This window comes from Marmota flaviventris, chromosome 4 (genome assembly GCF_047511675.1).
Source record: "Marmota flaviventris isolate mMarFla1 chromosome 4, mMarFla1.hap1, whole genome shotgun sequence".
Classification (NCBI taxonomy): Eukaryota; Metazoa; Chordata; class Mammalia; order Rodentia; family Sciuridae; genus Marmota; species Marmota flaviventris.
Window position 1 is genome coordinate 21,897,541 of NC_092501.1, and position 13,139 is coordinate 21,910,679.

Here is a 13,139-nt window from a genome sequence, read left to right on the forward strand (position 1 = left end):
CTGGGTTGCTTAACACTGGAAAAGGCCATCGGGAAGGTTGTGAAATTTCACTTATTATTAAGACATTTCCTTGCTCTTAAATAATAGAAAAAGACTGAATGACCTTTGAAGGGACTAACCCACCGTATATCCTATGACTCATGAAAGAAAACACAGTTTGTAGATAAATCAGGAGAACCTGCTTTTCCACTGTACCAAAGATAAAGCAAAAGTTTAGAAATGTCATAGCCTAAAAGCTGTTTATTTCTTTGGTCAATTTGAGGAACACCCTCATCTCTTAATCTTCTTAAATTAATCACATCCTTTATGCAAAGTGCGTACATTAAGGAGCAGCAGAGAGATGGAGTTTTAATTTTTACCAATTCAATTTAAATGCAAATGCTAACCACTCACATGATGCTACTGTGTACATAATTAAGCATCATTATATACTACATGAATCATTTAGAAACCTCCGGAGAGCCATTCTACTATGTAAAACATGCATTATACTGACAAGTAGCCGAATGACGTGTACTTCTGTCCTCATTAAAGCCTCCTTTGAATTACAGGTCAACTGATTATGGGACAACCTATGAGAAGCTGAATGATAAAGTGGGTTTGAAGACAATCTTGAGCTACCTTTATGTGTGTCCTACCAACAAGCGTAAGGTAAGAAATGTATATTTAGTATGCTACTGATTCATGGTGTGATTTCTATCTTGATTGGCTGACCTATCTAGCTACCTAAAAATCCTTTGCAGTTAAACTTCGATTAGAGATGTAAAGATGAGTTGATGGGTGGTAAGGTGTAGAAGTGCCTGACACATCGTAATTTTCTAATCAGCAACTGTGAATGAAGGAGGGTGAGGGGTAGGAGCATCATTTCCATTTTGGAAAGGCAGCTACATGGAGTAAGTCTTACTGAGTGTATGCTGCTGAGTGTCTTGTAGAAGCACTGACCAATCAGGCACAAGAATTAGAATAAGCTTAGACAGGACAGAGGAAAGATGGATTTTCATCTGATGTTCCGGGTTCCCTTGACATAGAGTAAATATATTAACTAGAATTTCAGTGAATGCATTATCCTACAGCAGACAGGGGTTCATTTCTAAAATTTGTCCAGGTTGCACAGAAACATTAGGAAGGGGGCCCTGCCTTTGGCAGAAGAACATAGCATGGAAAGAATGGTGAGATTAGTCCTTCCTGATCTGGATCTTAGCTGCAAGGAACCTTGGAGATCGTAATATTCCATGCCCTTATTTTACAGATGAGAAAACTCAGGTTTAGAGAAAGAAAGTGGTTTGCACATATTTCAAAGCTGCATGCACAATCAGGACTAGAATTCAGATTTCTTCCTTGGGAATCATAATTTTTCCACTTTATTATACCTTTCCTATTAACAGGGACCATCTATTCTTCAGAGTTTTTATTTTCCCAGAAAGAAAATGTCTAATTTTAAGTGAAAATGGCATTTATCTCGAAGGAAGAGTGACATCTTTATAAATTGGTGTCATCAAATTCTGAATATTAGGGGTGAGAGAGGTTGCTGTGTTGCTCGGGCTGGTCTTGAACCCAGGGGCTCAAGTAGTCCCCTTGCTCCGCCTTCTAATTAGCTAGAACTATAGGCTTATGCCATCATGCCCAGCTCTCAAATTCTGAATTCTGACATTATGTCTAAGTATCCCATAGATTATATGAATTAATAGTATCCATCAGGAAATAGAATAGTGTTCCTCATTAATATGTCCTAAACCATATTCTGTAATAATGATAGCTCTGATCTCTAGGGTTTCATTTCCAATTTGTCATTAGGTACTGATAATGACCTTAGGCAGTTTCTACCTTTTGTCATCTGGACTGTAGAAGGCAAATGATACTAGCTCTTAAGCAACATCCTCAACTCTGACTCCAGTAAGTGGTCCCAAATCTGCCAGCCCTGGTCCTATCCTGTTGCTCTGGATTGGGGCTCAGGTGACTGTATCACGTGTTTCTGGTGTACATCTAAACATTTCTAGTGCTTCATTCAGTAAATGCAACATAACAGTTGAGCTTAGACTCTGAATTTAGATGGCTTGAGTAAAACCCCAGCTAAGCCAATTACTAAATGTATAGGTATGGTGATTTACTTAATCTCTCCAAGCACAGCGTCCTCAAATTTAAAATGGGGATAATTATAGTACCTACCCCACGAGGGAGGTTATAAGAATTATCTGAAATTAGACATTTCAAGTGCTTAGCACGGGACAGTAAAGGCTTAATCAGTGTTTTCTTTTCACTTTATTCTCCTTTCTTATCATCTTGTTCTTCCTGCTTCATATAATTATTGGAGGCAATAGTAGTGATTATCCCCTATAAATAGCAGTATCCAGTAGAACTTTCTGCAGTGATAGAAATGCTCCTCTAAACTGTCCAATACTCTTGACATTAGCAACTTGTGGCTGTTGAATATTCGAAATATGACTAGCATAAGGAAGTGAAAGGATTTTGAATTTCATTTAATTTTAATTAACTTAAATTTATATATTTAAGTTATGTGTATGGGTGATGACCACAGTACCAGACAACACAGCTCAATAATGTCAAGCTTAAAATTAGAGGTATATCATAAACACTCCTCTCTTGTCTTTACTGCCTCCTTATTGGCCCATCATCAATAATTAAACCTAATCAATTTTGATCTGCTGTATATAGATTCAAACTGAGGAACTAAAACTTTATCCTTTATTTCTTTAATGAGATTTAGTTGTTTGTTGGCTTTGAATTAATCCTCGTAATCTCTATTGATTTTTCCTCTAGTTCACATTTTTAGTAGATTTAATTTAGCAATCAACAAACTGTATGCTACACAGTATGCTTTACACCACAGGATAAATAGAGAAACAAATCAACATCCCACCTCCCAAATCCTCTATCCTAGTTGTGAATACAGTGTGATGCTTTCTGATTTGAAAGGTCCCTGAACTAAGATTCAGAACTGGACCTCCCTGCCTTGAATCTGTTGCCAACCAGCAGGTGACTTTGGGTGAGTCATTTACACTTGCACAATGAGGATCCTGGGACTAAGGTTGTGTATGGGAGTTGGATTTGAAGAGTGACACTCTCAAGCTCAGATGTAGCTCCTGAGACTAGAAGGAACTCTTGAGAGGGAGTAGAGCAAAGAGCCCTGCCATAGAACCCACTCAGTTAGAAACATTGACACTAATGAGACTGCATACATGATGGGTAGCCATTTGGAGGACTTGGAAAAGGATATTTGGCCAGGGGTATTTTAACTGCTTTGAATGAAGACTTGGCAGACCCTAGTTCCAGAGAGGGAGAAGTCACTGTCTATGACTATGAGAAAATAGCTGTGAGAGAATAGCTTTCTTCGGGCCTGTTGCTCTGCAGAAGCAGAGGTGGCCCCTGATGTTTAAATCACAGTGTTTATGAGGGAACCTAAACCAAGGGATCTTTTCCTCTACAGATAAATGAGGCCTTCAGGGTCACTTTCTGAGATGCTGATAGATTTAAGATATATTGGAGGACAATGAAGGTCTTTACAATGGTGCAAAAATCAATAAAGTTGACATAGCAGTATATTTCTGTACAGTTTTTCTACTTATGAGGTGAATTTATCACCAAGAAATATGTACCCCCATCCACTCAAAGGGACATATTTGAACCAAAGGGATAGCACCTGCACAGCATTTTAAAGTATGAATATATTTGCTTCAAACAATATGAGTTTATGTTTAAAGAAAAGGAGGAGGAGGCAAAAGAAAGAATTATCAGGCTCTCTTTTAATTATAGAGGACAAAGGCATTGAAGTTCACTTCGATTCTCCTGGGACTCCTGCTATCCTCTGGTGAAAAGGGCAGGCTCCTTAAAGGGCTGCGTTAAGTCTTTCAAATTTCTAGGATGCTATGTAACAAGTTAACATCTTTTGTACCAGAGAGTTTCTTCTGTGTTTCACGTTGGTGGGAACAAATGGAATAAAACTGACAACATCCGTGTAACTGCCTGCATTCCCAGAAGCCTGTTTGTCTTCCCGTCCTTATTGCTATTTTTAGGTGTTTGTGAAGGCGAGAGCAGTTCTTTTTCAATCATCGTGTCTCAAACAGCAGGCATCGTGTCCTGGCTTTGCAGGCAGCTTGTTAAGGGCATTACTGGGATCAGAGTCCAGAATAAAACAAGCCCTAATTTACTGTTTAAATTGATGATCATCCATTGACTGCTTTTCTGCTGTAAATTATAGCAGGTTTCCCCGGATAGGTCTATTACATTAGAAACTATCATCTCATCCAGTGTCAATCTAGGAAATCTTGACTAGAAGACAGAGAGCCTGCTCTTAGGTGTTATCCTGTCTTACTCATACTTTCTTGCAGAAAACACCCATTCCCTGGCCCCTGATATATGAGGTAGGCCCCAAAGAATAAGACCAAGTGGGTCCTAGTGCCAGAAGACAGGCAGGGTAACTATCTGTCACCATGGCTTGGAAGGAGAATAATTCCTCCACCTCTACTTCATGATAAATTCCAAGGCTTGTTTGTGTCACCAGAGGTTTATTGGCTACATACATATAGTCTGCTAGGAGAAAAGATGATTTAACCTGTACCTGAGAAGAACAGCTGTGATGCAGAGGGAAATGGGAGAACTAACACAAGTGTAGCAAAGGAAAAAAAAAAATCAATGTTGAAATCTCAGTCGCCCTCTTAAATTCTCTTCAAGTTTATTTGTATTCTGCCTAAAAAGAAAATTTCTTTCTTTCTTTCCACAACTGACCTTATCTTGCTGTTTCTTCACAAGGTGTTGTATAGCATCTTCAAGGATTAAAGAATACAAAACTCTACCTGGAATTCTTAGAGAGAAAAAACAAAACAAAACTGAGAACAGCCAATTCATTCAGTTGTCATATCCTCATGGTCTCTTCACACTATGTTACCTGCAAAGAAAAAACCTAGATAGTATTTGTTCTTTACATTTCCTGTGCCCCTTTTGCTTCCCTGTTCCTTCTCATTTCTGTGTTATCACCTCTTTTTTCTTTTTCTTCTGTTTTTTTTTTTAGGGATTTATTTTTTTAATTAGTTTTAATTAGTTATACAGGACAGTAGAATGCATTTATGCACTTTGCTATATCATACATAGATGGCGTATAATTTCTCATTTTTCTGAGTGTACATGTTGCGGAATCATATTGGTCATGCAGTCACGTATATACATACAGTAATAATGTCTGTTTCATTCTACTATCTTTCCTATTCTGTTATCACTTCTTAATTAATATCATTCCTGCTGAGAGTCTTCTAAGGCTTTCATCCTATAATTAGGACCCTCGCTCCACAGAACACATTGATCATTCTTGCAGGTCTCTTGGTACCTGCCGGCATTAAACACTGTTTGCATTTTCTCCAGATGTTTAGGTTTTAATTATCATACTGTATGCGACACTTTCTAAATAAGTGTTTGATTATTGACTCCCTGTCTCTTTTTACCCTGGGCACACTTAATTCCTCTTGTCATTTGTTTTCCTGGGACAGGAAAGAGTTGTGTGTGCTAGGGTCAGACAACTTTTCTCAGGAAGGATTGTGGGATCAGACCCTACAAAAGGTGGGGATTTTCAGATTCTACTCTTTCATTTAACAGAGATGGAAACTGAATCCCAGAGAGTTTCGTGACTTGCCAGTTACACGCAACTGGTAAAAGAAAAGCTAAGATTGTGAAATCTCAGAAGTAAATCTCAAATGCCACTACTTCTACCACATCATAATACGCTACGTTTGTTTTTGATTATGTCTAACCTCTCCTTTAGAACATAAGATCCTACATGGAATTAGGTGCCTTGATCAATTTTGTAGTCTTTGTCATGCTGAACATAGGACCTCGGTAGATAGTTAGTGTTCAGCACATGGGGAGTATTTGAATTGAATATAGGGTGGGTTTTGGACACTCGGGATGGAACTTTGGAAGGACGAGTCCTGTAAAACCAGCTTTGACTCAGTAATTTCTCAGAGTCCAATAATTATAATTGTAAGTTAATTATTAATTATAAATAATTAATTCTTTTGAGTAAACAAACAAGGACAGTAAAGAATCCCATAGGTTTTAGTCATTTCTAGGCCATAATGTATAATTGTATCTTTCCTAAGAAGAGCATGATTAATATTTAAAATGCCAGGACTTTGCATAGCACTCACTCAACATTGTCTGGTGAGGCCAAGGGGAACTAGAGTATTGTATAATACATCAAAGGGGGCGATGACATTTCCCTTGGCGGGCACTTGACACTTGCTCATTCTCCCCTAGCTCTTTTATCTGTCCCTTTGTACACAAGATCATCCATTCGCCTCTAATCTTTTAAAGAGAATGTGTGTTTCATTCATAAAGAAGTGTCATGTGTGAACTCAGAGACGCAGTGGTGGTGGCATTTTCCAAACTTCAACAGACGTGCCCTTTTTAGTGAATAAATGCTTACTACTCTCCACTTAGCCTGGGCAACCATAGCTAAAGGGAAAGATCAACTCTTTTGAATTTTTTTGATGGGTATTTCTGAGTTTATACTGTTAAGCTCCATTGAACGTTGTTCAGTTCTTTTCCTGAGCAGTATAAATAAAAAATCCAAAAAAAAAAAAAAAAAGCATGCCGCATTTCTATTTTTTTTCTCTGGGTGATTTTCTTACAGTTATTTCAGCCTCTATGTTTCAAATAAACTACAGAATAATAAGGACAGAGGACCCTCTGAAGCAAGAGTATAGCACCAGGAATAGCCCCCTAGTCACCTCCTTTGTTGCCAAAGTGGCCCTGGGGAACCTTGTGGAACTCCTGGGCTTGGCAAAACACAATGGAAATAAAACAAAAAGGCACTGATCTAGGACACTGTATTCCACACTCACCTCCAACAGCCAACTATCCCAAATTATTTTATATAAATCAAACACCTATAAAATTCATAAAGAAATGCTAATAAAACCATAGTCATATCAATTTTAGCACAACATGTTACATTACATAAAAGCACTTCTTTCATTGGATATTAACTGTGTGACTCTAAAACTTATGTTGTCAAATACTTTTTAAAAATATTAAAATGTTATCCAGTTTAGGCAATAACTTGTGGTCAGTACATGGCTTCTAAAAGCTTATTTTTTCCCCCTCCATCTCTATTAATCCCTAACATCACCTAATTTTTCTGAGTTCTCAGAATTGATAACATTAACTAGTATTTTATTGTTTTACATCATGCAACATTAAACAGTACTTAGTAATTTTTGGTGGAAGCACATTCCTTGCCTCATCAACATAGCGCATATTATCCCTCATGGATATTATGTCTATCACATGCAATCTAATATATTAAACATTAATCATAAATGAGTGATTTTAAAATCCTAAGTTATAACTTCATGAGGATGGAGTTTACAGATTATTGAGGTTATAATGCAGAATTTTTGTAGCCAAATTTATGTTTTAAAGAAAAAGATGCATGTAGCTAGCTAGGAAAATAGAAAGGTGATTGACAAGTCCACAGAGAAATCTTTACCAAGTTCGAGTAGTCTTTATTAAAAAAAAAAAAAAATACAGCCTGTAATCCCAGTGGCTGGGAGGCTGAGGCAAGAGGATCGTGAGTTCAAAACAAGCTTCAGCAATGGTGTGGTACTAAGCAACTCAGTGAGACTCTGTCTCTAAATAAAATACAGAATTGGCCTGGGGATGTGGCTCACTGGTTGAGTGCCCCTGAGTTCAGTCCCCGGTACCAAAACACACATACTCATATATACACACAAAAAATTCTGTTTTTTATTTACTCTAAACAAGTTAATTAAGATAGTGATTGCCTAAATTAGTCTGCAAATATTGTGAATATTGATAAAAGTTATGTATTTATTATGTGGTTGACTGGTTCCCAAAAGGTGGGTAGCCCCTGTGGTCAAGTGATCAGAAATTTTCAAATATGAAGAGGATACTTCTCAGAAGCCAACCATTCTTCAAATATATGTAATAGACTAACGGCTTAACTTTTGAAAAGCAGACTTTTTTTATTTACTTGTCTGCTTACTTATGTGTTTATTTTTGCCTCATCAGCTGTCCTTTCTAGAGCCCACGAACTCTCAAGTCTGGCTGGCTCAGTGTTAGATGCCCACCCTTTACCCTTTATGAAGCTCAAATGCATTATTTCAGGTTGGTTCGGAGTTACGCTCTGCTGTGGAAAATGGTCAGTGGTCTTTTCAACATTCTGGTCCCTTTGCTTGCAGCATACTCCCCGTGGTTTTGCACAAGTTTCCATCATCCAGTGTTTGACGTACTGTATCTAGAACATTTGTTTCTAGTGGATAGCCCATGCTGCTCTGGTGATGGATGGAGATGAATGCTGGCGGCTACAGGAAGTTTGCCATATTTACTAGGGTGAGATGTTTCACTACAATATATCAGATCTGCCCCAAGCTGCCTCTTGGTGCTGTCAGGAAAACAAAGTCACTGTGGATGAACCTCTAATAAAAACCACTTTTTCTTCCCTGGGGAAATTAAGAGAACATGACCAGCATCAGGGCTGAAATCCTTTCCATTCAAACATCCCTTCTGTTGACCCTGCCTTTCCCTTAATAAATCTTCTTTTGAGGTTTCCTCCCTTTGTTCCTGTAGGACTTCACTTCCCTCATTTGCTGGGTCCCTAACCTCTAATATGCATCTCATTTCACAACCATTCAAGTCAGTCACTTTAAATAAGTTTTACAGAACAAAAAACAGTCACTCACAGTAGTCTTGTGAGTTTAGACAGAGGTAGAGAGGCCCACTGTGTGGTATATTCACTACAAGGGTTGGGAGAGAGTTAGTTCTTTTTGGACTGCGTGGGGCTGTGTTTGGGGACCAGACTGCTAAGTGTTGCCATGATTGACAGCATCTGCCATCAGGAAATGAGCGTGCCTGGAGTAAGGAAAGACAATGTGGGCTAATCAAAAAAATAAAGAATAGGGGAAAGAGAACATCCTTCATGATAAGAGAAGAAGAGACATAGGAGGGAGGCCACAGATGTGAGGCCAAAGAGAGAAGATGGCAGAGATTACTGCAGAAGGTTTAAAATAACACAGTAGTGATGAGAGAAAGCTCATACAAAGCACACAAAAAGAAAGTGGGTAGAAGAAAATGAAATAATAAAATCATAAATATGTCTGGCAGTAGAAGTTTAAGAATCTCTTGAGATCTCTCAGAGAGAGGAGGGCTAATTTACCAGGAACTTATTAAGACTTTCAGAGAGTGTACAATTTACCTTTATCTCTCTGTTCTTCCTGAGTGGTTTCAAATGGGCAAAAGATGTTGATGGCTGTGGCCGAAATTCGTTTTGCCAGGAAGAAAAACACAATTATGACTGAAGTGTGGAGGCGTGGTAGGCGCAGATCTAGACACACCAGCTCCCCAGTCGCATATTCAAATACCATCACTGCTGCCTGCTTTTAATGAACAAGTGCCCTTTGCATGACACCTCTTAGATGTACAGCCACCCATGGGTGGAATAGCCTCTTAGCTTTGTGCACGCCTGTTTTCTGCACCTGTCTGGTATACCATCAAACACCTATTTCCTATCACTGTGGAGTCACCCTTTGTTATTTGAAGGGTGTCATTGTAAATTTTGCTCAGGGGAGACTTTTATTGTGGCATAATGAACCCTGCAGCCAGGGTGCCTGGCTCTAAATTCCAGCTAAGCCACATCCAAGTTGTGTGCCTGTAGACCAGTTTCTATTTGTTGGCTGGTTAGTTGTGAGACCATGATGTAATTCTTTCTCTCTAAAGTAAAATATAATGATGGTGTCAGCATCATAAGATAGCTATGAGAAGTAGAATCGAAACATGCAAAGAACGGTGCCTCCACATGGTAAACATTTAGGAAATGTTAGTGTCCTTATTATCATTATTGTCACTTTCAAATTATGTGGCCATGCCTTATGCTGTCATTGGTCAACTCAACCAAAAGTTATAAAATGCCTATTTGGTGCCAGATTTTTTTTTTAAACAACTAGGAAGTAGAATAAAAATATTAGACATTGTTCTTGCTCTCAAGAACTATGAAACCTGGTAGAGGAGATGAATGTATAAACAGTCAATTACAGTACAGAACTATGTATCATAATAGCTATGTACATAGAACTTTATCTTTGGGGACTCTAGGAAGCTTTCACAGAAAGGCAAATATTTGTCAAAGGAGAAGGGAAAAAAGGAGATGAAAACCATCTTTCTGTATATGTACTCTGAAGAACTATGTTCACAGAGCACAGTGCATAGCTTGGAGTGATTTGCAGTTACAGATTAATGTGTATCTTTTGACTCTTAAAACACATTATTTTCCATTACTATCTGATTATAATGACTACTTAGACTCCCAAATGTCTCCAAGACCCATTTGAATTATAATTCCAATGTAATATGAAATTTATTTTCAATTGTTTAAGTGTTCTTTCCCTGTCTCACGGATAAAATTACTAAATGGGCAGTGGTGACATTATTAATATTGAATTAATAGAACTAAAATGCACCTTATCATAGATGTGGCATAGTCAGCACTTATCTTCAATAATTGGTGAGTCATAATTATTGGAGAAATTTGGTGGTGTCATATTAGGGAGAAATCAATTGACATGTGTGTAATTGAATGCCTGACTCTAGCATGTTTCTTTGCAAGCATGATAGAAATGGATATAAATCTAAAAGATGCATGAACTTTGCACTATGGTATTTGCCATCCCATCGCAAGGATGCAATTAAATAACGTAGGGTGATGAATTGCATGATGCAGATGACTCTTAGAGACTTTTAAAGGCTCCAGGAATTTGGAGAGAATGGTATCTGGAATGGTCAGGAGAGAAACATGAAAAGGCTTTGGTTGACCAGTGAAGTAGACTGGTGTGACATGGGGTCATAGTATTCACAAGAGGAAAACGTAATTCAATGGACCAAGGTGTATTAACTGCTAGGCAGTAGAGATACTCATATACATAACAAAGGGCCCTGTCAGCGTACAGTTCACAGACTGAAGGATTATAGGCAGAAATGAGTAGGGGGTTTACCTTGACATAGAGACAATGCTTTACATTTTCTAAAATCTTAATAATGTGTACTACCTATTTATATATTGTGCATCTTGATCTTTTGCATCCCAAAGCTTATAAAACACTCCTCTGATAGATCATGTACCCTAGTTGTTTTTTTTCCTTGCAGTGCTGAGAGTTGAACCCAGAGCCTGTGCATGCATTCTACCACTGCTACAGCCCTAGTCCCTATCCTAATTATTAGTTTAGAAAATATAGTCCCTGCAAGCGTATGAAAGGCTGAGGAGGCCTCCGGCATCTGGATCCAGATAGTAGGTAAACATTGGAGAAAGTGAGGAAAAGACAATGGAGGGGGCTGGGGATGTGGCTCAAGCGGTAGCGCGCTCGCCTGGCATGCATACGGCCCGGGTTCGATCCTCGGCACCACATACAAACAAGGATGTTATGTCCGCCAAAAACTGAAAAATAAATATTAAAAAATTTTCTCTCTCTCTCTCTCTCTCTTTAAAAAAAAAAAAAGAAGAAGAAAAAAGACAATGGAGGGATTTATAGCACTAAGGGAAGCAGCCTAGCTTGTGTGTGGGGACTAGGAGGGTTGGCAGGTGTGACATATTTTGACTTGTCCTTGATCTTTTTCTCCACTATTTTCTAAAAAGAGTCCAGATTCTGTTGAAGGAGATAATAGCTGCAATTTCACAAATGCAGATGATTTCCCCACGAGCAAACCCAAATTTCACTGGAATGGATGTAGCTTTTCTTAGGAACCAAACCCCTCCATCTTGACTCAAATAATTATAGTGTTTTAATTGGAGAGACTCTCAAAGAAAATAGCCAAACTTGTGCTGGGGAAAGTGATGGAGGATCTTAGGAAGATATTTACCTGATACGGGAAGCTGTCTATTTTCTTTTGAATGTATGTCATGTGTTGTGTTTTTGTGTGTTCCCCTTATAGCTTAGTAGTGCTTTATTTAACAGATTTCTGTATTTTTCTCCATTGCTTAATGCTGACTTTGTTCCTTGGGCCCTAAGCCTTTGTGCTTTCATTTGAAAGTACATTACTGACATTTACAAACTCCCACAGAGGACTCAGTCAGTTATGACCATAGATGCCCATTGTTCCAAGAGAATTGACCTTTACCCCTAGGCACCAATTAAAATCTATTGCCTCTCACCCCTGCAGTGTTAGCTATAATTCTGGCTCAGTGCCTAGTGTAACTGGTGGGACACATTCTTCTTAGTCGTCGTCTTATTTTCTTCTCCAAGGAGAAGAGAGTGACCTACAAATGAAAAAGTGTGCTTTTTTCTGGAAGAACAAGGGGCAGACCACCATAGTGAACAATGATTTTCAGTTAGATGACCTTTTGTGTCAACATAAATGAAGACCCTAAATAAATAAGATAATTAGGAAAAAATTGGGACATTGCCTGTAGGTTTATCCCAGATACACAAATATTATCACAATTCTCTAATTACTTATCACAATTCTCTAATTACTTTGTGAGGATGTGTTTCTAACTGCAGTGCCATTCTCCCCTAGGTTATAACTAGGCCTGATCTATGACAAGCTAACAATGACCAAAGTCCCAGAGTGTGGGGAGCCAGGCACAGAGTGCTCTACTTACCAAATTGTATGCACCACAGACACATACCAAAATGGTAGCCTTTTCGATACGTGTAAGTTTATGTAATCAAATTTGGTCTCATGGCATTTAGACCTTGAAATAGTTTATCTGAGATCACAAATGTTCATCATTTCTGACTAACTGGTAGTCTTGAAATATGCTAATTTAGGGACATAAGCAGGGAAATGTATTTTTTTAAAAAAACACATACCATCCTCTGTGTAATCTTGAGCTTGATTTCCCCACCTTCTCTTCCTAGGGGTATGACGCTACTGACATTTTAGTGGGGTTTGAAGCCAAATTCTGTCAACCAAGTTATTTTGGTAGAAGCAGCCATAGGATAAACATAGCGCCCCAAGAACAAGTCTGACTACACTCAGATTGAGACAAGAAGTCCCGATTTGCTGAAAGTAAATGGAGCTTGAAATTTGCTTTTTCCCTGTTAGGTTAACAATTCCAGATCTAAGCAAGTTAAAGCTTGACAGTTCCTCTCCTTGTGGAAAGAGCCTCTTCCTCTACC

General features: G+C 38.4%; 1 protein-coding gene across 4 annotated transcripts in view; it reads left to right on the forward strand.

Annotated features, from left to right (window-relative positions):
• The window catches only part of Sorcs1 (sortilin related VPS10 domain containing receptor 1), a 475,560-nt gene that overhangs the window by 264,923 nt on the left and 197,498 nt on the right, over positions 1–13,139 (forward strand). For all 4 annotated transcript variants that reach the window (XM_071610693.1, XM_027930015.3, XM_027930019.2 and 1 more), the window contains exon 3: positions 552–651. In XM_071610693.1, coding sequence (XP_071466794.1) covers positions 552–651 — 100 coding nt within the window. The remainder of the gene's footprint in view (positions 1–551; positions 652–13,139) is intronic.